The following is a 25427-nucleotide window of genomic DNA, read 5'->3' as shown; positions in this document are numbered from 1 at the left end:
GCCCCGCCCCCGCAAGCCAGAGAGAGGAGGAGACAACACGTCTTTATTGAGGGGTCTGGAGGCCAGGAGGGGAGCGGGCCGCGGACGCACTGGAGACCCGGGGATGGGGAGGCTGGGGCGACAGCGCAAGCCCGCGCATGGCAGCGGCCCCGCCTAGCCCCGCTCACAGATGACCTCGACAACACTGGGTTCCATGGGCACTGGGTCCGGGCAGCGCAGGGCGGCCGAGGCCACCACTTCATCCAGCAGCAGGTGCACAAGCTCCTCATCGGCCACGAAACGCCACAGGTAGAGCTGCAGGAAGTGACAGTCCACCTGCACCTGCTGCAGGCCGAAGCGCCCAAAAGTGCGCAGCCGCACGCATTCGAGCAGCGTCTTCAGGCTGATCTTGATGATGCCGGTTAGCACGGATACCTGCGGGCAAGGATACAGGAATGCAGCCCTGGGACAGCCCGCGTTGGGAAGGGGCACTGGGTCCCTGAGGGCACCCGCGTTCTGGGCAGGGGCCAGAGAGACAGCAAGAGGCCAGGGTGTAAAAGTCCCAGGACCCCCTAAGAGGGAGGGACAGATACAATGTTGGCACCATCTTCTGGAGAACAGACAGGGATGGCCCAAAGATCAGAAGCAGAGGAGGGAGTCAGCACTAACATGGGGAGCCGAGAGGCTTGCTGAGTTAACACCCAAGTGCCAGAATGTGGGCTGGTTTTCGGAGACGAAGGTGTGGACAGGAATTCCTGGGGAGGACCGGGACTACTTTAACAAAAAGAACAAGAGTCAAAGAAGCATTCTAATGCACATCCAGACCCAGGCTGGGAGCATACCAAAGTCAGGGCAGAGGGCCAAGGGATATGGTGACAGTGGGGCTCTGAATGACCGTTCACTCCTAGAAACAGCCCAGAGATGGAGCCTGGGTAGGGACAGAGTCCGAGGTTCCCTGACTCAGTATGGGACTGCTTCAGCCAACCTTCCCAAGGGGCCCTGGAAGGTGGGGTCACTGCGGACTCAGACCTTGTTGAACTCCACAGGGCTGAACACGTCAATACGCTCAGAAAACAGCTTCTGGATGTTGCTCAAGAGATTAGTGTCCATTGGGGCGCTGGATGGTGGGGAAGACAAGCAATCAGAGCCCACCCTGCACCCCCATCCTCCTCTGTCCATTCCCCCTGGGGTTACCCTGGCCAGCCAGACCTGGGCGTGTAGCTAGGTGCATAGCGGCCCTGCTGCCGAGAGCTGCTGTACACAGAGAAGGTCCTTTTGCTGGAGTCGCTGCTCTGGGCCTTGCGGACACCCTCTTCATACAGAAGCCCCACCTGGTGGTGAAAGGACGCATTGCAAGGAGGCCAGAGCAAACGGAGCCTCCAGGACACCCTAAATGAATCACAGGGTAGTGGGGACCTGGTATCTAGTTGGTACCTGGTCATTGTTTAGAGAACCAGGGGAGTGGGGCAAAGGTGGGACACAAGACTTGGTGCTGAGGCTCCATCTTCCGTGCTAGCCCTGCCCGCCCTGATTCCCTGGATGAAGGGGGGCAAAGATACCCGGAGCCAGGACTGAGGAGGAACAAGGCCACACACGCAGGCACTGATGTCTTGATCTTCCGAAGGCTGCTACCCCCACACCCACAGCCTGCATCAGGAGTCCCCGGCCAGCCTGGGGGTAAGCACCTGCACGTCAATCGCCGTGGTGTCCTCTACCACCCGCTTCATGACGGCGCGCACGTTCCGGGGCTCCAGGGTGCTGAGCCAGTCCCGGGTCTCCACGCTCTTGCGCAGCATCTGCGAGATGACCAGGCCCTGCACCTTCACATAGTGGGTCAGTAGCCTCCGTGCCGTCTCTCTCGCCTCCGCACACAGCGTGCTCACGGGCGTCACCGGAGACTGGTCCTGAGCCAGGGGTGCAGAGGACAGAGAGACAGTGAGTGCTGGGGGCAGCTCAGGGGCCCCTGCCAGGCAGGAGCAGGGCACAGGCTGGGCCGGGGCAGGGCCTAGGCAGCTGGCCTGAGTCTGACCACGACAGCCCTGCCCGTGGGGGACCACCATCCCTGAACCTGCTGCGAGCTAGTGGTTCACCTGCACGAGAAACTGTTCATCAGTGAGGGTGAGGATGTAGGAGATGGTGGCTGTCTCATAGTCCAGGCAGAGACGGGAGAGCAGCAGGAGCAGAGCTGGCGGTGTGGCACCCCCCTTCTCCCCAGGGCTGTCACAGAAGCTCTGCGCTGTCTGGCACATGGAGCGGATGAAGCCCACGATGAGGCCCTCGCGAACACCCTGGCTGCAGAACTCGCCCTGTGAGAAGGAGGGCCCCGGATACATAGCAGGTTCCCTCTCCCAGGCAGGGGCTGCTAGCGACCCTTGTCTGGGACTCTAAATGCCCTGGCCCCTCTCCAAGGGACAGCTTCCTCCTGCATTCCAGGACCCAAGAGCAGCTCCCCTGCTTGGTGGGGGGTGGGGGGGCTGCAAAGGGACAAAGCCAGTGCTGGGGACCCTGCTTGCGGATGCCCTCCAGCCTTCCCCTCCCCTCCAGGCTGTGCCAGCCTTCCTCCTGACTGTCTGAAACCACATCCAGAGCTCCTGGGCAAGGACTGGTGCCCTGCAAACTGCCAAACTCTAGGATGAATAAAAGAATGCCCAGAATGGGGGTGGGGGGGGGATATGCCCAAAGGCAGGCCATACCCGGAAGTAGGGCTTGTTGGAGAAGGACACCTCCTTGGCCGTGAAGAGGTGCACAGCTGCCAGGGAGGCCTTGATGTGGCTCAGGATGGAGCTGGCCACGTTGGCCAGCAACTCGGCCAGGCCGGGGCCTTCCTTTCCAGCCAGGCGAGGTGCAGCCAAAGCCTGCCGCACGTCGGTCAGGCAACCCAGGAAGGCGGCGCGCAGGCCCTGCAGGTGGTGGCCCAGGCGCTCCCTGGCCACCCGCTCCACGATCTCCGTGGCGGCCTCCGCCAGCCCTGCAGCGGCCAGCAAGGCCCCAGGCGCGCGCAGGCGCCGATGGAAGCGGTCCAGCGCCCGCACCAGCAGCGAGTTGTCGCCACTGCCCTGCTCCTGTGCCAGCCGCCGCTCCACCAGCGCGAAGTAGCGGCCACCCAGCTCCCGGGCGAAGGCCGCCAGCTTCTCGGCACCCGCCGGGCCCTGGGCCGCAAACAGCTCCTGGTAGGCCGAGGCCACCTGGCAGAGGCCACCCACGAAGCCACTTCCTCCGAGATCGGTGAATTCTAAGACGTCGGGAGCGGGAGGGGAGGGCCCCAGCTCTGCCTCCAGGCTCTGCAGCTCGGCCTCCAGCCGCCCGCGGGCATGCGCCAGGAACTCGTCACACAGCTCCTCGGCGGGCTCGCCCAGGGCCAGCAGCAGCTCCACGCACTCTGCCTGCTCCGGGGCGCCAGAGCCGCCCTCCCTGCGAGGTGTGAGGTGGCGGTGAAGGACAGGCTGACACAGGTCGGGGTGGGGTGTGGGGTAGACGCTCGGCGGGGTGGGTCAGCGCCCCGGGGGCCACACCTGAAGCGCTGCCGCAGCTGCTGAGCCAGACGAGCCGTGATGACCTGGCAGTCGTCCTGGATGGCGCGGAACGAGGGCAGGTGCTGGTACTGCTGCAGCACGGCCCGCGCGCGGCCCTGGTAGCGCACCGCCTGCCCGTAGGCGCCCAGCTCCACGCACTTGGTGAGGCGCGAGGGCAGCTCGAAGAGGAACTGCAGCTTCCGCAGCAGCGCGTGGACGCCTGGGGGACGGGGACAGGTGGTGTGAGCCCCAGAGCTCCGGGCGACCCGCTCTGGCTCCGGCTCCGGCTCCCGCTCTTGCTCAGGCTCCGGCTCGGGATCCCGCTCCGGCTCCGGGGCCCAGCCCACCTGCTAGCTTGGTGATGCGCTCGTGGCGGTCCTGCAGGGTGGCGCTGATGCGCGCGCTGAAGTCCGTGATCACCGCCATGTTGGTGGCCAGCCGGTCCATCTCGTCCTCCATCTTCCGGAAGTCGTTCTTCATCTTCCGGATGGTGTCTGGGCGGGCAAGGGAGCGGGAGAGGGCAAGGGGGATACTTGGCACAAGGGCAGTGCTCAGCTTGAGGCAGGATCCAAATGCTCCCCCCAAACACACACTCATGCACCTGTGTGCCTGCGCGCCTCTTTCCCAGATGCTCCTGAGCCAGCTCAAGGGTCACATTGATGATTCAGTGCAAAAGGGTCTGACATGGTGCTTGGTCACAGTAAATGGAAGGGAGCACCCCTGATGTGCCCTGGTGCAGTGTGGAGAGGCTTACGGACCCACAGTCCCTGCACACAAGATGCCAAAGGAGAGCACAGAGCACGTGGCAGGAAGCTGTCTGCTCCTGCTGAGGGGCATCCTCTGTGTCCAACCCACTGCCTGGCACGGAGGAGACACCTTCATGTCCTTCCCAGAACGCCCAAGCCCTTTCACTTCACCTTCTAGAACACAGCCAACCCTCTCTGAAGGGTCCTTTCCCTTTTGTCTTAAGGGAAACCTGCCTAAGGAGACAGTTCTTTTCATACCCAGTGCCTCAGAGCCTGGCCCCTTGACACGTCTAGATAGTTTCTACTCTTCCTCCCTTTAAGACACCCCATCTTCTTGGAAGACCATGCCATCAAACTACACCCTTCTTGCTGCCATCCCTATTGTCCTCGGTGCCACACCTCTACATTGCTGATCACTGTCACCTCCTTGTGGACAACATCCATCTATATGGGGATGCTGGGTGGCTCAGTCAGTTAAGCGTCTGCCTTCTGCTCAGGTCATGGTTCCAGGGTCCTGAGATCAAGCCCCCGCATCAGGCTCCCTGCTCAGCAGGAAGTCTGCTTCTCCCTCTGCCCCTCCCCCCAATCCTATTCTCTCTCACATCCTCTGCTCTCTCTAATAAATAAATAAACCTTAAAATAAAATAAAATAAAATAAAAATCCATAAAAAAAGAAATGTATTATTGGGATAAGGGTACCATTCCAAATCAGTGGGCAAAAGATGAATTATTCTACAAATAGTGTTGGGACAAATGGAGAGCCATTTGAAACAAAAGTATAGCTGGATTCAGACCTCACACCTGACACACACAATCACACACAGAACAGATGAATCCAAGTTTAAGTGTGATTTTAAAATGTAATCACAAAAGTATGTGAAGAAAATCAGGGAGAATTTTAAATAATATTAGGGATGGAAAGGTCACTCTACAACACCTCAAACTCAGAAGTCATCAAAGAGCAGATTAATACAATTGTTTGATCTGCAAAAACCACCATGAGCTAAATCAAGACGAAATTTTTAAAAAATATTTTATCTATTTATTTGAGAGACAGGGAGAGGGAGCAGCAGACTCCCTGCCGAGTAGGGAGCCAGATGCGGGGCTCTATCCCCGGACTCTGGGATCATGACCTGAGCCAAAAGCAGATGCTTAATGACTGAGCCACCCAGGTGCCCCAAAGATGAAATTTTTTAAAAAGGGGCACCTGGGTGGTTCAGTCAGTGAATGTCTGCCTTCAGCTCAGGTCATGATCCGCTCGCTCTCTCTCATGCTCTCTCGCTGTCAAATAAATAAAATCTTTTTAAAAATAATAAAGATTTATTTATTTATTTATTTGACAGAGAGAGATCACAAGCAGGCAGAGAGGCAGGCAGAGAGAGAGGAGGAAGCAGGCTCCCTGCTGAGCAGAGAGCCCGATGCGGGGCTCCATCCCAGGACCCTGAGATCATGACCCGAGCCGAAGGCAGCGGCTTAACCACTGAGCCACCCAGGCGCCCCTTAAAAATAATAAATAAAATTTAAGAAGAGCTGCAGGTCATTTCATAGAGGGCTATTTTTCCTTAGTATATAAAGAATTCTTCTAAATCAATATGAAAAAGAACAGCCCTATAGAAAAATAGGAAAAAGACATGAACAGGCAGTTCAGAGACAAGGATATCCAACAGCTCTTAAACAGGCAAAAGATGTTCCACCTCCCTCACAGAAAAATGGCAACTACAGAGATTTTCACTTTTCACCTATGGGATTGTCAAAGATGAAAAACGACCAGGGTATCGACCACGGTATTTACGAAGAGCTATGCTCTTAGCTGCCGGTGGTCGTGCAAACTGATGAATGTTTATGGAAAGGAGCCCGGCAACATCTACCTGCAGTCATCCGTGAGTCTTCCCACCCATACCTGGTTTGTGTGTGGCTCCTGGACCATGGGAATATTCTCTGAGCAGGCCTGGGGCAGCAAACCAACTTGGGGAGACAGCAAGAGAAGCAAGGTAAGGAAAGAAACATCAATGACAATGACTAGGGAAATCAAAGGGAACAGACACAGAAGTTGCAGGAAAAAAAAACAGGGAAGATAAGAAAGAACCCACAGAGCGAAAATCTATGGAGCAACTGAGAGGTTCTAAAAATTTATACAAGAAAGCCATGAATCAGCAAAACGAGCTGTTCATGTTAGCAACGCGGTCTATGGCACAAGACCCACTCATCCTTATTCTTAGAGATGATTCTATAGAGAGGAAAGTTGCTAAAAAGTAAACTCACATAAATGAAATGACTATACTACTCGTTGGGGCCCTACTCTGGAGGTGTTTGTATTTTGTTAGAAAAGGATGATTGCACTGCCAAGCCACTGACAGTGAATTAAAGAACACAGCACACACAGTGCTGCACAGTTAAAAACTGAAGAAAAGGGGGCGCCTGGGTGGCTCAGTGGGTTAAACCTCTGCCTTCGGCTCAGGTCGTGACCTCAGGGTCCTGGGATTGAGCCCCGCATCGGGCTCTCTGTTCAGGAGGGAGCCTGCTTTCTCCTCTCTCTCTCTCTCTCTCTGCCTGCCTCTCTGCCTACTTGTGATTTCTCTCTCTCTCTCTGTCAAATAAAAAAGTAAATAATATTTTTTTAAAAAACCTGAATAAAAGGAGAGCAAAGGCAAAAGAGGGAAGCTGAGGCACCAGAAGGATCATGGGCTAATGGTCATGGAGAAGCCTGGAAGCCCAAGAGGCATTTCATCCTCCCCCAAATTCTGTTTTGCTTATAAACAGTGTAACTTGTTGACATAACCTCCTTCCAGGTCTGTCAAATGATACCATCAAAAGAGCAGATTCCTTTTTGGAGTAGGTATTTGGGTCCTTGAGTCTGACTTCCAAAGGGGAAAAAAAAAAAAAGAATCCAAACACTAAGTTGTCACTGAAACAGAGTAAAAGAAAACCTACTGCTGGTGTCACTGTTGCTGAATGCACAGGCACAGAGCCATTGAAATGGAAACAAAAGTTGTTACCATGTGAAAAAACAACAACACAAAATCCCACACCACTGAGTAATAAAGACTACACTGCACATCCTTGAACTATTTGCAGCCTGTTAAGAAAAGCAGCTTGCACCAGGGCAAATGTTTGGACACCCAGATCCTAGCTTGGGAGAGGAGTGGGTGGTGGCTGGTAGGAGGCTGCAGGGGCCCTGCCAGCCTGGGTGCTGACTGCGGGTGGGTTCCATTCAGGAAACTCCCGCAGCTGTCCTCCTGTGACCTGTGCACTTTTCTCTATGTCTGCGCGTCTTCAATAACGTTCACTGTTAAAGGTTGCTCTGTCACTGCCTGGGGAAAGGAATGGGAAGAGGCTTTTCTCGGTACAACCTTTGAGACCTTTTCAGTTTTGAAACAGATAAATGCAATTATTACAAAACCTAAATGTCGAGGCCAGAGGTTGGCAAAGTGCAGCCTGGAGGACAAACCTGACTTGATCCCTGTTTAGCATTTTGGTTTTTAACTGGGATATGATCGGGATACCATAAAATTCAGTGGTTTTGGGGGCACCCTGGGTGGCTCAGTCAGTTGAGCATCTGTCTTCCACTCAGGTCATGATCCCAGGGTCCTGGGATCGAGCCTCATGTCGGGCTCCTTCTTCCTCTGCCCCTCTGCCCCCACTCACATGCTCTCTCTCTCTCAAAATCTTTTTTAAAAAATTCAGTGCTTTTTAATATTTTTAGTATAGTCACAAGATTGTTTAACTGTTGTAATAAACACTAAGTCTTATAGAAGACCAAGGAAGCACAGACCTATATCCCAAAACAAACAATACATTCTATGGTAATTAACTGGATATAAATTTAAAAAAAAAAACACTAAGCTAAAACTTCCAAAAAAAAGAAAAAAATCATATAACTGATATCATCATCTCGTTCCAGAACACTTATCACCCCAAAGAGAAGCCCTGTAACCTTTGGCAGTCACTCCTTATTTCTCCCTTGCCTCAGGCCCTGCCAACCACTCATCTGTTTTCTATTTCTATGCATTTGTCTGTTCTGTACATTTAACTCAAATGGAATTATACAAAATGTGGCCTTTTGCACCTGGCTTCTTTCATTAGGCACATCTGCAACGTTCTTTACATTACAGCGTGAATCCGTATGTCGTGGTTTATTACGGCCGAGGTATGTTCTATTGTGTGGATCCACATCTGTCTCCCCATCCACCAACTGGTGGCCATCTGGATTGCTCCTATGGGCTACTATGAATAATGCTGCTATGAGTGCATTCACGTACGTGCTTTTGCGTGAACGTGTTTTCAGTTCTCTTCAGCATGTTCCCAAGAGCGGAATTTCTGGGGTGTATGCTAACTCTGTGCTTAGCTCTTTGAGGAACAGCCAAAGTATTTCCAGGTGCACCATTCTGTCTTCCTGCCAGTAATATGAGAGTACCAAACCCTTCACATCTTCACCAACATCTGTCATATTCCATTTTCTGGAAATCCCAGTGGTGTGCAGTGGTATCTCACTGTTTTTGGTTTTTTAAGATTTTATTTGGGGCAACTGGGTGGCTCAGTGGGTTAAGCCTCTGCCTTTGGCTCAGGTCATGATCTTGGGGTCCTGGGACCGAGTCCCATGTCGGGCTCTCGGCTCGGCAGGGAGCCTGCTTCCCCTTTCTCTCTCTGCCTACTTGTGATCTCTCTGTCAAATAAATAAAAATCTTAAAAAAAAAAAATGTTATTTATTTGTCAGAGAGTGAAGCAGGCTTCCCACTTAGCGAGGAGCCCGATGCAGGACTCAAGCCCAGAACCCTGGGATCATGACCTGAGCCAAAGGCAGACATTCAGCCGACTGAGCCATCCAGGCGCCCCTCACTCTGGTTCTGATTTGCATTTTCCCAATAACAAATGATGCGAGCTCTTTGGTCATTTGTGTATTTATATATTCTGGATATGAGACCCTTATTAGATGCATGACTTACAAATACCTTCTCCCATTCTGTGACTGTCCTTTACTTTCTCAATAGTGACCTTTAGGGGGGCTCCTAGGTGGCTTAGTAGGTTAAAGCCTCTGACTTCAGCTCAGGTCATGATCCCAGGGTCCTGGGATCGAGCCCTGCATCGGGCTTTCTGCTCAGCAGGGAGCCTGCTTCCCCGCACCCCCTCTGCCTGCCTCTCTGCCTACTTGTGATCGCTTTCCCTCTGTCAAATAAGTTAAAAATCTTAAAAAAAAAAAAAGTGACCTTTAAAACATAATTCTTTTTTTTTGAAGATTTTATTTATTGTTTTTTTTTTAAATATTTTATGTATTTATTTGACAGAGAACACAAGTAGGCAGAGAGGCAGGCAGAGAGAGAGAGAGAGAGAGAGAGAAGCAGGCTCTGCACTGAGCAGAGAGCCCGATGCGGGGCTCGATCCCAGGGCCCTGGGATCATGACCTGGGCCGAAGGCAGAGGCTTCAACCCGCTGAGCTACCCAGGCGCCCCTTATTTATTGTTTTTGAGAGTGTGTCCAAGCAGGGGGGGCCGCAGAGGGAGAGAAAGAATCTCAAGCAGACTTCACACTAAGCACGGAGCCTGACACGGGACTCGATCTCATGACCATGAGATCATGACTGGAGCCAAAACCAAGAGCCAGATGCTCAACGGACTGAGCCACCCAGGCACCCCCACAAAACTTTAATTCTGATAAAGTCCAATTTGCCAATTTCTTTCCTTTGTTACTTGTGCTTTTGTTAGTGTTTGTACAGAGGAAAGACACTCCTGGGGGTCCCCTCCACTCGCAGAACCCCAACACGACTTCACATCTGACAGCAACACCAACTGGGTGTCCTACAATTTAACTTAATTGTGACACTATTTGCCTGGAGTTAGTGTCAGATCTTACGGGTTCAGGGCTCAGTCATAAAAGACTCCATTACCCCGGGGCAAGTAGGTGGCTCAGCCCGTTCAACGGGCTTGATTTCAGCTCAGGTCATGGTCTTGGGGTCACAGGATCAAGCCCTGCAACTGGCTCCACGCCGGGCTGCAGAGAGTGCTTGACAGTCTCTCTCTCCCTCTTCCTCCACTCCTCCCTTCACATGTGCACACTCTCTACACATAAATATTGCTTAAAATAGCAGATTTCAATCTTTCTGTAGTAAATTCAATGCCTGGGCTTCTCAAGAGACAGTTTTTAATGATTTTTTTTTTTCCTTCCTGTGTATTCATTTGCCAGTCTCAAAAAGTTTTGTCAAACAACAGACATTTTAACAATATAACATGGTCAATCTAGAAATCAGCTTCTCTCTCCTGCCCAGGGCATGTTGTTGTTGCTGTTTAATGCTACCATTTGTTATTTTTCTGAGTTACTGAACCTCTACTAGTCTCTGAACCAATTCTGCACGGTCTGTGTCCTTTGTTGTGTACAGCCACTGAAATCCGTACTTGGTCAGCTTAGTGGTCGGTTAGTTATTGGACAGGGATTTCTTTAAATACCTGGAACGAATGAATCTCTTTAGTTTTTGCCGAGGGGCTGTGTGTGTATGTGTGTGTGCGTGTGTGTTGGGCATACCTTAGACACTCAACCAGGCAGTTTACAACTCTGCCTTAGCCCTCGCTGCTTGGGCAGAGCCCGAAGGTGAGCCAGAGGAGAGAACTAAGAGCAGTCCGAGGTCTTTCTTAAAAGCAAGTGTACCACCTGATGAACGTGACCTTCAGCTTTCACTATGGATGTCTCATTCTCGGCTTTTCCTTCTTAGCTTTTGAGTCTGTCTATTGTTTGCCGCCAGTGTTATCCATCACTTCACTTCAAGGAGACACAAAAACTGCCCAGAATTGTTTTTGACAAACCCCGCTCCTGCCCCTTCCCCCATGAGAGGCTTTTAGTGTTAACTTCAAGGTCAGGTCAAATAAAGAGAAATCTGTGGCGTGGAATCTTTCAGGGAACCACCAGACAGCTTACACAGACAATTCCTTCAGCCTGAGGCTTTGAAAGAGCTCCAGCCCTGTTCTGGTCCTTCCACATGAGAAGTAATGCGCTGTTTTCCGAGGTTACTACTGAGGAAATTGTGAGGGTAAGTTAAACCACCACAGAAGGGACGCCCGGGTGGCTCAGTTGGTTACGTGTCAGACTCTTGGTTTCAGCTCAGGTCACAGTCTCAACATTCAGAGATCAAGTCCCAAGTTGGGCTCAGTGCCAAGCTAAGATTCTCTCTCTCTCTCTCTCTCCCCTTCCTCCTCATGCTCTCTCTCTCTCTCTCTCAAATAAGTAAATCTTCAAGGGGGAAAAAAAAACCACCAGATTCACCACTTTTACTAAGATCTAGCTGCTCTTCTTAAACATAGGCTCCTCAGATGGTTGCAAACCTTTTTTTTTTTTTTTAAAGATTTTATTTATATACTTGACAGAGAGAAATCACAAGTAGATGGAGAGGCAGGCAGAGAGAGAGAGGGAAGCAGGCTCCCTGCTGAGCAGAGAGCACGATGCGGGCTTCAATCCCAGGACCCTGAGATCATGACCTGAGCCGAAGGCAGCGGCTTAACCCACTGAGCCACCCAGGCGCCCAGTTGCAAACCTTTGATTAATTTCTAGAGTTCCGAAAAAAAGTTGATTCTGAGCATTTGGGCCAGGTTTTTTAGTTGCTTTTATGGAAGAGAGATTTCCCAATGCACTTGCTCCACTATTTTTGCTGATGTCATCTTGGATGTCACAGCTGTTCACGTAAATGCGCTTCGCCGGAATCCAGCCTTGTCCATTTCCCCACCTACAGCCCGCAGCGGCTCTCGGGCTAGGACAGCAGAAACAAGTACAGAAACCAGAGGGCCCACAAAGCCTAAAACGTGTACTTTACTCAGAAAAAGCTTGCCAGCCCTCACGTATATCCTGTGCGATCGGTCCTGCTCCCTTCCTCCGGTGGCTCTTGTTCTGGTCAGAGCATTCCCAGGACCTTTGCACGGCTTCTTTTCTCAGCCTGAGCAGCTCTGCCTCCAGACCCTCCCCCAGTCAGCTCTGCATCATTCACCTTCATCATCACCTCCTCACAAAACCCCTTCTCTGCCCCCCTTTCTAAACCACTCCCGACCCCCCCCATTACCCTATTTCATTTCCAGAGCTCTTGCTGAGCGAGAGGATCTCTATTTATCATTGTCTCTTTCTCTAGAACGTATCCTCTGTGATGGCTGAGAAACTGTCTTGTTTGCAGCTACATCCCTGTGCCTAGAACAGTGCCTGGCACACAAGCGATCAAATATTTAGCAAGTAAGTCAACAAAAGAATGAGGCGATCAAAGGGGCATAGCTTCATGCAGACACCACCTTCCCTCTATGGCCACTTCTGTCTCCACTGCAGGCTGGGCCTCCTCTCCAGGGCCATCAAACAGGCATTCCTCAAAGCTCTGTCCTGGGCTCTCTGCTCTTCTCAGGCTCTATCGAGTCCTCGGGCAATCCCACCCACATTTTCCCTTGAAAATCTCCTCCTCTTCCCACTGGACTCGCAGGTTTATCAACTGCCAGCCCAGATCCCTCCTCTGAGCTCCGGGCGGACAGACCCATCTACCTTCTTGTCAGCTTCTTCTGTATCGCTCCCAACACCTCGAAACCTACCTCCCTTAGCCTCAACGTTATGAGAACCCACCCCCTCAATAAAGACTCCCCTTAGTCAGAAGGCCACTCCTTAGCAGTACTGCAAGGAAAGAAAAGACGGGGTAGACTAGATCCACCAAGATTCCTTCTGACATGGGCGCCTGGGTGGCTCAGTGGGTTAAAGCCTCTGCCTTCGGCTCAGGTCATGATCCCAGGGTCCTGGGATCGAGCCCCACATCGGGTTCTCTGCTCAGCAGGGAACCTGCTTCCCCCTCTCCCTCTGTCTGCCTCTCTGCCTACTTGTGATCTCTCTCTCTCTCTCCCTCTGTCAAATAAATAAAAATCTTAAAAAAAAAAAAAAAGGTTTCTTCTGACAGTCTGACAGCAGATGCTGTGATTATCTGACATGCTTCGCCCCATAGGATCTCCCAGGTTCATTTCACGCCTGGCTCCCCTTTAGAGGTAATAATCAAACCAAACTAAACCAAAACTCTAGCTCATCATGACCCTCTTCCCAACCTGATTTTCTCGCGGTTTCTTGAGCACCACACCCACCATCCGACCATCAAGCTGAAACCTCGGGGTCATTCTTTATGCCCAAAGCTCCTCAACACCATGGCCCATCGATACTGCCGCAGATATTTCTGTTTGTCCATCACCGTCCATCTCCACCGCTACCAACCTGATGTAAGCTCCCCAGATCTCTAGCTTGGACAAGCGAAAAGGCCTCCCTCCAGCCACCTCTCCAACCCACTCCTCCCAGAGCAGCTGGAGGGATCTTTTCAGAACAGAAATCTGCCGTATCACTCTCGTGTCTGAACTCCTTGCTTAGCTTAGTGCTTAGTACGGATAAAGGCAAACTTCCTTACTATGTACTTACGCTCTCCAACAGCTGCCCGCCTGACCGGCCCTGCCCACACGCAGCTCTCCCTGCTCCAGCAGAGGCGCTCCTGACCCTTGGTGAAGGCCAACCCCCTGCCCATGCACTGCTCTATCTCCTCCCCCTTTCCCGAAGACTCTGCCCCTGCCATTCCCCTCTCTCTGCACCATCCATCAGCACTCCAAATGCTAATGTTTCAGCCAAGCGGATCAGTTCTATTTTTTGGAATGCTTCCGTCCTGTGGCTGCTCAGATACCCAGGCCCCTGACTGTCCTCAAACCTCTGCAAATGAGATCCTCCTTCTCTTCAATACTTCTGAAGGTCAGGATGCCCCAGGGCTCAGTCCTTAGACTTCTTCTCTCTGCACACTTTCTCCATCAGAGAGCCCCTCCTACTCCCCCGTACCTCGAGTTCCAGCCTTCTCTGAACTCCACACCCTTCAAGTAAGCAATTCAAAACCAATTTCAGATCCTTCCACTTTCCCCTGCTGCCATCTTGGTCCATCCCACCAGCATCTCGCCTGAACTGCTGCAACAGCCACCTAATGGGGGGCTCGGCCACCTGTGCCTCCCTCTAGTCCCTTCCCCACAGAGTGGACAGACGGGTCCTTTTGAAATAAAAGTTAGGTTACCCCATTCTCCTCATTTCAACTCATTACAAATAGAGAGCGGGATCCTCATAAACACTTTCATGTCCCTACAAAATCTGGTCTTCTACAAAAGCCTCTACTACCAGCCACCCCTCTCCTCCTCCCTCGCTCCCCCTTAACTTCCTGCCATACCCTGAATTCGCCTGACATGACCTTTCTTCAGAGCCTCTGCCCCTGCTGCTTCCTCCCCAACCAGGGCTGGTTCGCTCTCCTGAAAGCCCTGCTCAAATGTCACGACCTCCAAGGGGTCTTACACTTACTCTAGCTGAAGACAGACCCACACATACATCACTCTTTTCTCCCTACTCTATTTTCTTCCTCTAGCACTTACTACTGCCTTGGTGCATTCATTTATTGACTGTCTCCCCAACAAGGATACGGGCTGCAGGAAGGACCTCGACCTAGCTGGTTCATTACTATACCCTCAATATGCAGAACAGCTCTTGGCAAAAAAAAAAAAGAGGGGGGGGAGAGGCATTCAATGAATACTTCTTGAATGGATGTAAGACTTTAAAGTATTTATAGATTTAGAACCCCTGATTCCAACACTCACTTTATAATTTTCTCCCTTTCTTAGGAAAAAGATAAAATAACAAGCCATCCTCATTAAGAGCTCAATGTCAAAACTATACAAATTCTAACACAGGGAAAATGCAATGCTTGCAAAATTCTGGTGGGAAATTTCGTAGCTCAGAGATTACGATGATTTCTTTTCTTAAAAACGATTTATTTATTTTAGAGAGACCATGGTGGGGGAGGGTCAGAGGAAGAGGAAGAGTGGGAGAGAGAAGCAGACCACCCACAGAGCTTGGAGCCCCAACAACCAGGCTCAATCTCCATCTTGTGACCCTGAGATCACAGCCTGAACCAAAATCAAGAGCTGGATTGTTAGCCAGCTGAGATGCCCAGGGCCCCCTAGAAATTCTTTTTAGGTGGATGCTATTAGCAAATAAAGGATGCCTACTCATTGAACCTGCTTCACATCAGACAAAAGAACAATGACCACACCCAGCATTGTGACAGTAGTAGGGTAAGAGATGTCAGAATGTCAGAATGAACCTCACAAAGGTTCACCCAACATTCTCAGAAACCACAGACAGACCCTGAAGACCCGCTTCTAGGACTAAGTACACAGGGGTCCAAAATTATCATGAAAGTCTAAGTAGTGCATTTCACCAACATAAGAAGAGTAGTTACTGTGACTGATAGCTGAACATTGTCTAGCACTGTCCCTAGACTGAGAATAAACGGGGCAGGAAGGGGGGGGACCACCTTTACATGATCTTTGTGTCCCTTAATGTCCTAAGTTTTCTGTTTCTTTGCTCGATTTAAAAGGGGAAAAAGGGGGCGCCTGGGTGGCTCAGTGGGTTAAGCCTCTGCCTTCAGCTCAGGTCATGATCTCAGGGTCCTGGGATCGAGTCCCGCATTGGGCGCTCTGCTCAGCAGGGAGCCTGCCCCCCCACCCCGCCTGCCTCCCTGCTCTGCTTGTGATCTCTGTGTGTCAAAAAAATAAAATTTTTAAAAATAATAAAAGGGGGCAAAGGATAGAGGAAGGGAGAGAAAGAGAGACAAGCCCAGCCACAAGACAGACCTGGACAAGAGAAGAAAGCTACCACGAGTAAGAGAAACAAACTCATCCCGAAACATCCTTGGTGTCAGGGACTCCAAGTGGTTCAGGTAACCCACGTCAGTCTAAAATTTCATTTTGGTTTTTCCCCCCTTCGATCCTTAGAGCAACCCTCTGAGAGCAGCTATGACCTCGCTAGTCATTCGACCACCAAAGCTCTGAGAGAGAGGTGACATGGGATTAATGTCAGGGAAAACCTACAGTCTGGGTCTCCTCCCCCTGAATCCCCTGCTGGTTTCCCCAACACAGGACAACAGGTAAGCAGGGGGACTGTGTGTCCCAGCGGGAATCACCTGTGGCGGAGATGAACTTGTTGTAGTTCTCATAGACCAGGGTCTGCATGTCGCTGTCCAGAGCCCGGATCTGCCGCACCATGTCTGTCTCACTGTCCATCAGCTGGGCCAGGGGGCACTCTCTACGCAGCTGGAGGAAATCGGGGTGTTAGTGCTCAGGTCCGGTGACCCCCATGGCCCTCGGCTAACCCCTACCTGGTCGGTTTTTCGGTGCAAGAAAACCCTCATCCGACCCCTGTCAGGAATCCTAGACATGGGGCCTATCGGTGGCATAGGTCGTTACTGGATTCGACCCTGTTTGGGGTTTGTCAGCCTTTGAAATGCTCAGACCCAGCCAGGGCCCAGTCCAGAGCCCATTAGCGCCCGGGCCACGCCCCCTGCCGCCGGCCTACCAGAACACCAGCCTCGGACACCTCACACTCCACACCTCCGTAGGCCAGGGCAAGCCTGCCCATGCCCCCCTTACACTCCAGCTCTGCCCCCGCTTCCTCCCCGAGGGTCGTCTTGTTTTTAAGAGCCCCTGCTTCCCTCACTCCCGCAACAAAGTCGAAGTCATGACCTGGGGGTGCAATGTATCAGAGGTTTGGTTCCCCCAACACACAAAAACACACCTTGTCCAGGTACACTTCCGGGTCGAAGTGCGCCCCGTTGAGATCCGTCGGGTCCAGGGGGTCCGACCCTGGGGGGCGCCCCGCCGTCTCCCCCTCCGAGAGACCGTAGTAAAGCTTCAGCATCCCGTGCGCCTTCCGCCGACGCTCCGGGGCCTCTGCCTCGGGCCCCTCCGGAGAGTCCCCAGGTCCAGACCCCGTGCCGGGCCCAGCGGCTGCCGCCGCCATCGCTCCAACTGCAGCCCACAGGCGTGAGGCTGGGAAAAGGACCGGGAGGAAGCACTTCCGGGAGCCATAAAGTTCTTGTTGCAACGAGGCAGTCCTTTAGCTGAAACGTCCCCCTGCAACCCTGGGTCCTTCGAGACTAGCGTTCCCCCGTCCCTTTCCTCCGCGAGCGAAGAGGTTCCGGGAGAGCCCTAGGTTCCCACGAGCCTCTCGAGCGGAAGGAGTGACTGGAACTTGTCGGGTGCTTCCCTCCCAGAAGGAAAGCGAGTCGTGGCTCCCAGTCCCGCAGCCCCGCACGCAAAGGCCCCCGGAATACGTCCCTGGATGCCGCGGACGCAGCGCCGACCGTGGAGCCAGAGAGCGTGTGCCTGACATCCTGGCATTGGCTCGTTACCTGGGGGGAGGCTCAGTTTCCCCCATTGCTAATCCGGAGTGGGGGGCGACTTCACAGGAGTCTGCGAGAAGGCTGAGAGGGTTAGATGCCCGTACAGGGCGTGCGGTGCCTCTAGCTGCTAATGCTGCTGCCGCTGCTGCTTTTTTTTTTTTTTTTTTTTGAAGTCCCCAAGCGCAAAATATATGCTAAGAAGCCCATTTCTTGAGATGCCAGGGACTGGTGGGCCATACAAGTGAGGGGCTGGTAGAGATGTCGAGGATCATTCTCAGGCATCCAATTTCATCAGAATGCAGGTGTCCACCAAGATGCAACGCTCAGTCGGACAGCAATGAAGTTCAGATTGAGAAAGGATGAGTTTTAATAGAGAAAGCGACTTTATCGAGGTGGTCCTTGGAACATTTCTTGTGATTGGCTGGCGGCGGGGGCGGGGGCGGGGACTGGGGTGGGGGCGGGGGGGGTGTTGGAATGGTATCCACCTTGTTTAATCATTCTTTGGCAGGGGTCCCACAGGCCAAACACATCCCACCACCTGTTTTCATTTGGCCTGTGAGCTAGGACTAGTGTGTTGCTTTTTTTGTTTGTTTTTAATGGTTAGAAAAATATATATAAATGACATTTCATGAGGTGAAAATTTTGTAACATTCTTATAATCAGAGTAGATCTTTAAAGTTCTCAACAGGAGAAAAACAGTTGTAACTTGTAGGGTGACAGATGTTAACCAGATTTGTGATCCTTTTAAAATATATACAAATATCAAATCATTACATTGTACACTTAAAAATAATGTAATATGTCTATCTCAGTTTAAGACAATTTTCATAAAATACGAAAATCATGTGAAAGTATATGAGTTATGGCAGTGTCTATAATTTTATTTGAACACAATCAGGCCTCCTTGTTTACATATTTTCTATGCCTGGTTTTGCATTACAAAAGAAGTGTTGAGTTGTTGTGAGAGAGACTTTATGGGGGCTCCTGGGTAGCTCAGTTGTTAGGCAGAAGGTCAGGGTCCTGGGATGGAGCCCCTCATTAGGCTCCCTGCTCAGCAGGAAGCCTGCTTCGCCCCCTCCCACTTCCCCTGCTTGTGTTCCCTCTCAAGCTGTGTCTCTGTCAAATAAATAAGTAAAATCTTAGAAAAGAGTGAGACCGACCAACCTTATGGGAGCCAAAACCTAAATGATTTACTATCCGGTCCGTTACAAGAAAAGTTTGCTGACCCCTGCAATCTGTGTTCAGAAATGTTCATGTTCCAAAGGATGATCAGAGGCGGTTTAAAAAATACGGTGTCAGAGGGCACCTGGGTGGCTCAGGGGGTTAAGCCTCTGACTTAGGCTCAGGTCATGATCTCAGGGTCCTGGGATCGAGCCCCAGGATCTCTGCTCAGCGGGGAGCCTGCTTCCCCCTCTCTCTCTGCCTGCCTCTCTGCCTACTTGTGATCTGTCAAATAAATGAATAAGAACAAGAGTATAGCATGTCTAGCTGGTGCCATTCCTAGGGCCTTGTTTAGTTACTCATAGGAACGAACATTTGATGTTGCTATTTACCATTACATGTTCAGATGCTGATATTACAAGTAGGTATTGTCCAGGAGAGATACAAAACATTTATAACCGGTAGAAAAAATAACTTGAGGGGCAACTGGGTGGCTCAGTTGGTTAAGTGTCTGCCTTTGACTCAGGTCATGATCCCAGGGTCCTGGGATCAAGCCCCACATCAGGCTCCCTGCTCAGCAGGAAGCCTAGTTCTCCCTCTCCCATTCCCCTGCTTGTGTCCCTATCAAAATCTTAAAAAAAAAAAAAAAAAAAAGAGGGACCCAAAAGATGCCCACTCACCAAACTGTTGAGGGGATTACCTCTGTTAGGTAGGTAGGAGTGGTGGGAGGGAGGTCATTGCCTTCTCCTCTGTATGCTTGTGTGTTACCCAAATCTTGTAATTACAAGAACATAGTCATATGCTACTTAAACTTTTAAATGGCATTGAACCAGAAGCCCTAACGTATGAAAGTTTACTTGTAGTCACATGAGACTAGAGGTGCAGTGATTTCAACAGTGGGCCAACGGCTGAGCATTGGGTGAGTCACCCCTACGTCAGAATGTGGGGTCTGAGGGACTGTGGTGATTAATGACACTGGGATGCAAGCATGGAGATGGCAGGGCATTTTGGGTCTTGACGGAGAATCTAACTTCTGTGGCTGGCAGAGAGGAAGGAGGCCGCGGGTGGGGCAGAATTCAAGCACCCTTCTTCTACTCTAGTCCCTGGGACTTTCATGTCCCTCCACACCATTTCTGCCCATTTTTCTGGATGATACTTGTGAGTTCAAGAGTTTTCCTCTCTTCCATGTATGGAGGATGTTTTCTTGTTGCTTGGAAGGGTCCCTACCCAGTCAGTCACAGCCTCGGGTAGAACTGGACCTTCATTTCAGTCCTCAGTGCGTCCCTCACTCATTGGCCAGGAGCGCCCGGGCTGACACTCCCTCTCTGTACCTCGGATTTGGGCGCAAAATAGGATTTATGCCACCTGCCTCACCTGGGACTCTTGGCAAGGACGGGGCTGATGGCTGTGAAAGTGCTGAGTGCTGGAAGGTGGCAGATGGTTAAGCTGGTCGGCATCAGGTCCCCGGACCTTTGAGGCAGGACGGGAAAGCCAGGTGCTCTCTGGGCCATGCCAAGAGAGAGAATGGCGAAGGCCCCAGGACAGCTGTGGGCAAGCTCTTGTCTCTTCCCTTCGCCTTGTTCCTCCCCATTCGGGAATGGAGCAAAAACTTGGGAGCCTTTCGGCCCAGGCCTCCCCTCACCTGGGGGTCCCCTCCAGCTACACATCCAGGGCCTAGTCTAGACTTGCACGTACCTAGGACGTGCCCTTCCACATTCTGAGCCCCAGCTCTGTAGACATGTGCCCAAGGTGCCCCCTGTGCGGAACCATCGAGGGACTCGGTAAGCAGATAGGCATGAGCACACGAAGCGTGCGTGCAGGCAGGATGGTGAGGCACGCCATTCCTTCCTCGACGCTCCTGCTGGTGTGTACCGTCAGCCCTCCGTCTGACCTGCCATAACCCGGAGCTCCCCCAGCCACCCGTGAACCACTCCCATACTGGCTGGAATCAGCCTGTATTCTAGAATCTTGTCCCTCTCCTATGTCCTCGTGGTTCTAGCATCCCACCACAATTCCAGACCACGCACTCGGGACCCGGAAGGGTCAGCTGCTGCTCCCGAACAGGGCCGGCTTGCTCAGGTTCCGCTGTCAGCCTCGCGTCTATGCAGCCGCCACGATGCGGTGGGTGGACCGGCTAGCTGTGCTCTTCTTCCCGCAAGGCATGGTGCTCACCGCCGCTGCCCTGATGATCTTCTTTATACACCTCGGCGTCCTTGCCAGCGACGTGCACAACTTCTACGTCACCCACCGCTACGACCGCATGAGCTTTCAATACACGGTGGTCCTGATGGTAGCCTGGGGCCAGGGCTCAAGGGCTGGTCGGGGGAGGCCCAGGGGCTGATGGAAGCCCCGCTGTTGTCTCAGGGGCCACTCCCCCACTGGACGGGGCCTACAGTTCTCCCAGGTGATCAGCATCTGCTGGGCTGCCATGGGATCACTCTACGCGGAGATGACAGATGACAAGTTTCTTCGGTGCTTTGCCCTGACCATCCTGAGTGAGTGGGGGAGGGGGTCGTGCTGAAGGGGAGGGGGAACTCTGGATCCCCAGATATGGCAGAGAGCGGGCAGGGAATGCTGATAGGGGCTCTCTTGTCTGCCCAGTCCTAAACGGAGTCATGTTCTTCAACCGCCTGTCCCTTGAGTTTCTGGCCATCCAGTACCGGCAGGAGAACCACTGAGGCCTGAGGACTGGGCTGAGAAGGGGGAAGGAAAAGGCGGCTTCGGTGTTTTAATAAAGTCTGTCATTTATTTCCACCTGTCATCTCCTTTGTGGGGAGGGCGGGGGGGCTGGAGACTCAGGGTAAGCAGGTCAAGACAAACGTTTGCCCTGCGGGGGCCCCAGGCCCAGCCAGCAGCCCCTCTCATGGACTGGACTGGGCCTGGGATCTTAGTGTCTCAGGCTTGAAAAAGAGGAGCAGAAGGAAAGTCCCTAGACCGCCCTACCTCAGGCCCCCATGTCCTAGGCTGGCCCGGCTCCCAGCGAGGGCTCAGGAGGGACCCACACGGATGTGAGGGTTCATGAGGGGGTCCAGGTTGGGATCGCTGTCAGCTGCGGCTCGGCCCAGGCGAGACATGAGCGCGAGGAGGGCCAGAAAGCCCAACAGCCCCAGGAGCAGCAGCAGCCCTGCCCGCTGCAGCAGGGTCAGCGGCCGCTTACGAGACCCAGCCCGGCTCCTGGGGGGGAGGGGGGACGAGGGGGAAGTCAGGTCAGGGGCCCCTCGGCCCAGAGAGGAACCCCAGACATGATGCCTGCCTTCTGGCCCCGGTGCCACTGTCCCCAAGGCTTGCTGCTTCAGTGTGCAAGCTAATCCCCACGCCTGCTTGTTACACAGCAGACAGTGCAGCTCCAACCGGCGGAAGCAACCACCGTTCTGCAAACCAGAACGTGTCGGGCACATCAGAGTCGCTAGGCTCAGGGGTTGTCAGAGCAGGAACAGGCCTCAAAGAGCCCCACCTCAAGCCTCAGATACCTAGCAGGCGAGGAAAGAGCCCTATGGCGAACCAGACTCAAGACTCCCAGGGCTGAGCGGGGGCCTGAGTAGCCAGACACCAGGTACTGTGGTTACCCAAACTGAAGCCCATCTTCTCTATCACACAATGATCACGCCTGGGGCCTCTGGCTCTCATTTCCTCCCCTCCCCCTTTCTGGCAGCTGCGCCCCCCTGCCCCTGCGTACCTGAGCAGCTGGGCCAGCCAGCCGAGGGCAGGCCGGCGACGGTACTTGTCGTCATCACAATCCCCGTGGAGGCCTGGTGAACGGTCATCATCCCGCGTGTCATACACCTTCCTCGGGGCTGAAGCTGCAGGAGCAGAGCCACCGGTATCCACAGGCTCAGTGAAACTGGCCTGCAGCAGGGTGGGCAGGAAGTCCTTGCCCTCTCAGCCCACCAGAGCACCTCAGAATTGTGGGGAAGGAATGCCTTTGTCAGAGAGAGGAGGGGGGCCCCCCGGGGTGGCCCATTCCCTTCCTATCCTCCCCTAGACCGTACAATTCTCTGGCTCACCGTGAGTCAAGGGCTCAGGATTGCCCATGTGAATCACTGTGTGCTGCTCGGGCCGGCTCGGGGAAGCGGGGGGCCGGGGGACTTGGCTGTAGAACGATGGGGCAGCGGAAGCGCTGGTTATCTCCTCCTGTTCAGCAGTACCACTGGCTGTGGCAAGAAGGGAGCGGTCAGCAGAGCAGGGGGGCTAGGGCCCCCAAAGGCAGTGCGGACCGCCACTTACCATTAAAGCTAGACCAGTCAGAGAAGTCAGAGGTGTTGAGGGGCTCGGGTTCCGGGCTCACCACCTCATCAATCTGCAGGAAGGAACCTGTGTCACCAGCAGGACTGGGGCTGTCCCTCCCCACCCATCTGTCCCAGGTGGGACCCAGGGCAGATGCTCAGTCAGACAGATAGACAGACAGGTTCTCACCAGAGGAAGGCCCAGTCCTGCCCGGGCCCAGTTGACCGTGGCCAGCTTCTCTCTCAGTGCGGAAGCCACGGGGCCAGCCAGGTTGTTTGAGGGGAAGATGGGCCCACTGCAGGTGGGACACTGGTAGCCAGCAGGCGCTGTGTTTCGGGGTAGCTGGGCAGCACGTTCATTGAGGCAGGCCCAGTGGAAGAGGTCTTAGGGCCCATGAAACAGGGGAAGAGAGGCATGAAGAAGAAGACACTTAGGACATCTAGCCCAGCAACAGCCCCTAGCCTGCTACACAGACGTATGCACACCCACGCACATAAGCCCACAGCTTTCTCCTTCCTGTCCTCGCTCAGGTCCGTTTCAACAGTGTTCCCTAAGCATGTGGCCTTCTTGGCCACCATTACTTGACCCAGTCAACCAGATGCTAGCAAGATCTCCAGCGCAATAGAAGGGAGAAGCCCACTAGGGTGTGAAGACGTCAGCGACCCTTAAAGTGAGTCCTCTCTGAACACACACTCATCACAAGCTCCTTGGGCTAACAGCTAATCAAGAACAGTTTCAGAAAAAGTTTCTAGACACACAGAGGCACACGTATGCCCACGAGCACATACGCACACGTGCCTGTACACCTACAATCAAACACAAATACCATCCCCTGCATCTATACTTGGGGGCATACTGATTCCCACACGTACACACCTATACATTCACGTTTGCTGAAAACTAGCACTGTCACCCACACATTCTCCTGCAACCTCCCAACATACTTTTGTTCATACGTGCACATGCATTTCCCCATTCATTCATCCGCAGGTACGAAGACACTACCACACGTAAAGTCATAACATTAAATTCATGTGCGTATGCCCACACACTCATCACACTGAGAAACACACATATGGAGCTCTTTTGCACTAGCTCCTTCAAAAAGTGGAGTTAAGCTTCTTACACCAGCGTCAAGTCAAGGTCATGGAACATGTGAGTGCCAACTTCTTTTGGCTGAATGTACTGTGAGAAACTCCCTTCCTGTTTAATTGAAATGAATAGCAGATCCCAAATGTCCAAAAGCCTCCTGCCTTCAGCTCCCTGCTGGTCCAGCCAGCTACTGCTTACAGCCAAAATGATACCAACAAGTTGGACTGGCTCTCACTCAAGCCTCAAAATGGGAAAGAAATAAATTAAGAGCTTTAATTTTTAGGGAAAAACACGGAGGCCTAGGAAGGGAAAATGACTTGCATGAGCTCACACAGCAGGTAAATAACATAGGACTAGAATTTGGGGCTCCAGCCTCCCAAGCTTGGGAAGATCTCATTGCCCTGCTGCTTAGAGAGGACCCAGAAACTGGTCACCAAGCTGGGCAGGCCTCACCATAACAGACAAGGCGGGTCGTCTCCCGGTTGGCGAGAGGTATGTTGCACAGGCGGCAATTCGGATTGTAGTCACTATCTTGGAGCCACTGCAGATAGGACTGGACGATGCACTGGAGTGGGAGAGAGAGGTCACAACGGGGGCCCATCTCCTCAAGGCCCAGCTGCTTGTCTCATCACAGAGGAGAATCATCCTTTCGTTTGTTCCATCAGTAAACATTTATTGAGCACACACTGTGCCAGAGTCTGTCTTATGGGCTGGAGATAGAGCCGAGCACAAAAGATACAAAGTTCCTGCCCTCCTGGAGCTTCATGCCAACCCCTGGCCCTTCAGGGGAGTTGGAGGAAACCAATCCGGCCGGCCCACCCACTGCCCTGCTCAGCCCCTCCCCTGAAGGCCCCACCTTGGCGTGATTGGCTACCAGGCAGTGCTCGCAGACGTTGACCCGGTGTTCGAAGCAAAACAGATTGGTGACCTTCCTCTTGGGGCACTTGCAAAGTCCCATATTCGACCCTGAGAAAGGGGTCTGAGTTGACAAAGAGCCAGGTTCCGATGTCCGCCACGACGAACTCACAAGCCCAGATCGTTTCCACTCTTAACTCCCCTAAACATCTCTCATAATCGCCCCAACCCCCAATTCCTGCCTACTGCCCCTCTACATTCAGGGCCACGCCCCCCGAACGAATCCCGCCTGCGGTGACCCCTCCTCATTCCTCCTCGCTCCCGCCCCCGACCAGGTCCCTCCACCGGCGAGCCTCCGATACCACCGGCCCCGCCCCCAGGGGCTCGGCCTGAGCACCACCCCCTCCAAGCTCCGCCCCCACATTCAACACAGGTTTCTCCCCCCCCACACCCCGCCCCCGCCCCGTGTTTACCGATTGACCGCCGCACCGGTGCCGACGGGCGCGAGCGCTGGCCCGAGGCGCGGAAGGAGAGACACCGCGCTCAGCCGACCTCCCGCTCTGCGCTCTCTGCCTCGGGCCACTCCGATTATCCCTCCGCTGCCACGTCTCTTCCGGGTGCGGCGCGTGCTGATGACGCCCGCGTGTCGCTGGACCCGCCCCTGCTGAC

The 25427-nt window shown here is 53.1% G+C and overlaps 3 protein-coding genes across 3 annotated transcripts; 1 reads left to right on the top strand and 2 right to left on the bottom strand.

The window, feature by feature from the left end:
* Positions 1-26: 26 nt before the first annotated feature.
* On the bottom strand, positions 27-17163 carry VPS51 (VPS51 subunit of GARP complex). The gene is made up of 10 exons (XM_082748414.1): positions 16820-17163; positions 16209-16338; positions 3839-3985; positions 3492-3711; positions 2673-3390; positions 2070-2285; positions 1665-1883; positions 1189-1310; positions 1009-1096; positions 27-414 (listed from the first exon to the last, which is right to left on the bottom strand). Exons 1-10 carry the CDS (start codon positions 17042-17044, stop codon positions 154-156), a joined length of 2346 nt encoding a protein of 781 aa, XP_082604540.1. The 5' UTR covers positions 17045-17163; the 3' UTR covers positions 27-153.
* A 3402-nt stretch (positions 17164-20565) lies between these two features.
* TMEM262 (transmembrane protein 262) lies at positions 20566-21280 on the top strand. The gene is made up of 3 exons (XM_082748432.1): positions 20566-20877; positions 20983-21082; positions 21189-21280. The coding sequence occupies exons 1-3, from the start codon at positions 20704-20706 to the stop codon at positions 21263-21265; spliced, it is 351 nt and encodes a 116-aa protein (XP_082604558.1). The 5' UTR covers positions 20566-20703; the 3' UTR covers positions 21266-21280.
* A 33-nt stretch (positions 21281-21313) lies between these two features.
* On the bottom strand, positions 21314-25406 carry ZFPL1 (zinc finger protein like 1). The gene is made up of 8 exons (XM_082748428.1): positions 25232-25406; positions 24760-24869; positions 24357-24468; positions 23001-23194; positions 22812-22884; positions 22592-22738; positions 22264-22387; positions 21314-21761 (listed from the first exon to the last, which is right to left on the bottom strand). The coding sequence occupies exons 2-8, from the start codon at positions 24859-24861 to the stop codon at positions 21575-21577; spliced, it is 939 nt and encodes a 312-aa protein (XP_082604554.1). The 5' UTR covers positions 24862-24869; positions 25232-25406; the 3' UTR covers positions 21314-21574.
* Positions 25407-25427: the final 21 nt, after the last annotated feature.

This window comes from Mustela nivalis (assembly GCF_964662115.1).
Source record: "Mustela nivalis genome assembly, chromosome: 9".
Taxonomy (NCBI): Eukaryota; Metazoa; Chordata; class Mammalia; order Carnivora; family Mustelidae; genus Mustela; species Mustela nivalis.
The sequence above is the reverse complement of the archived record's forward strand: the minus strand, read 5'-3'. Positions and strand labels throughout refer to the sequence as shown.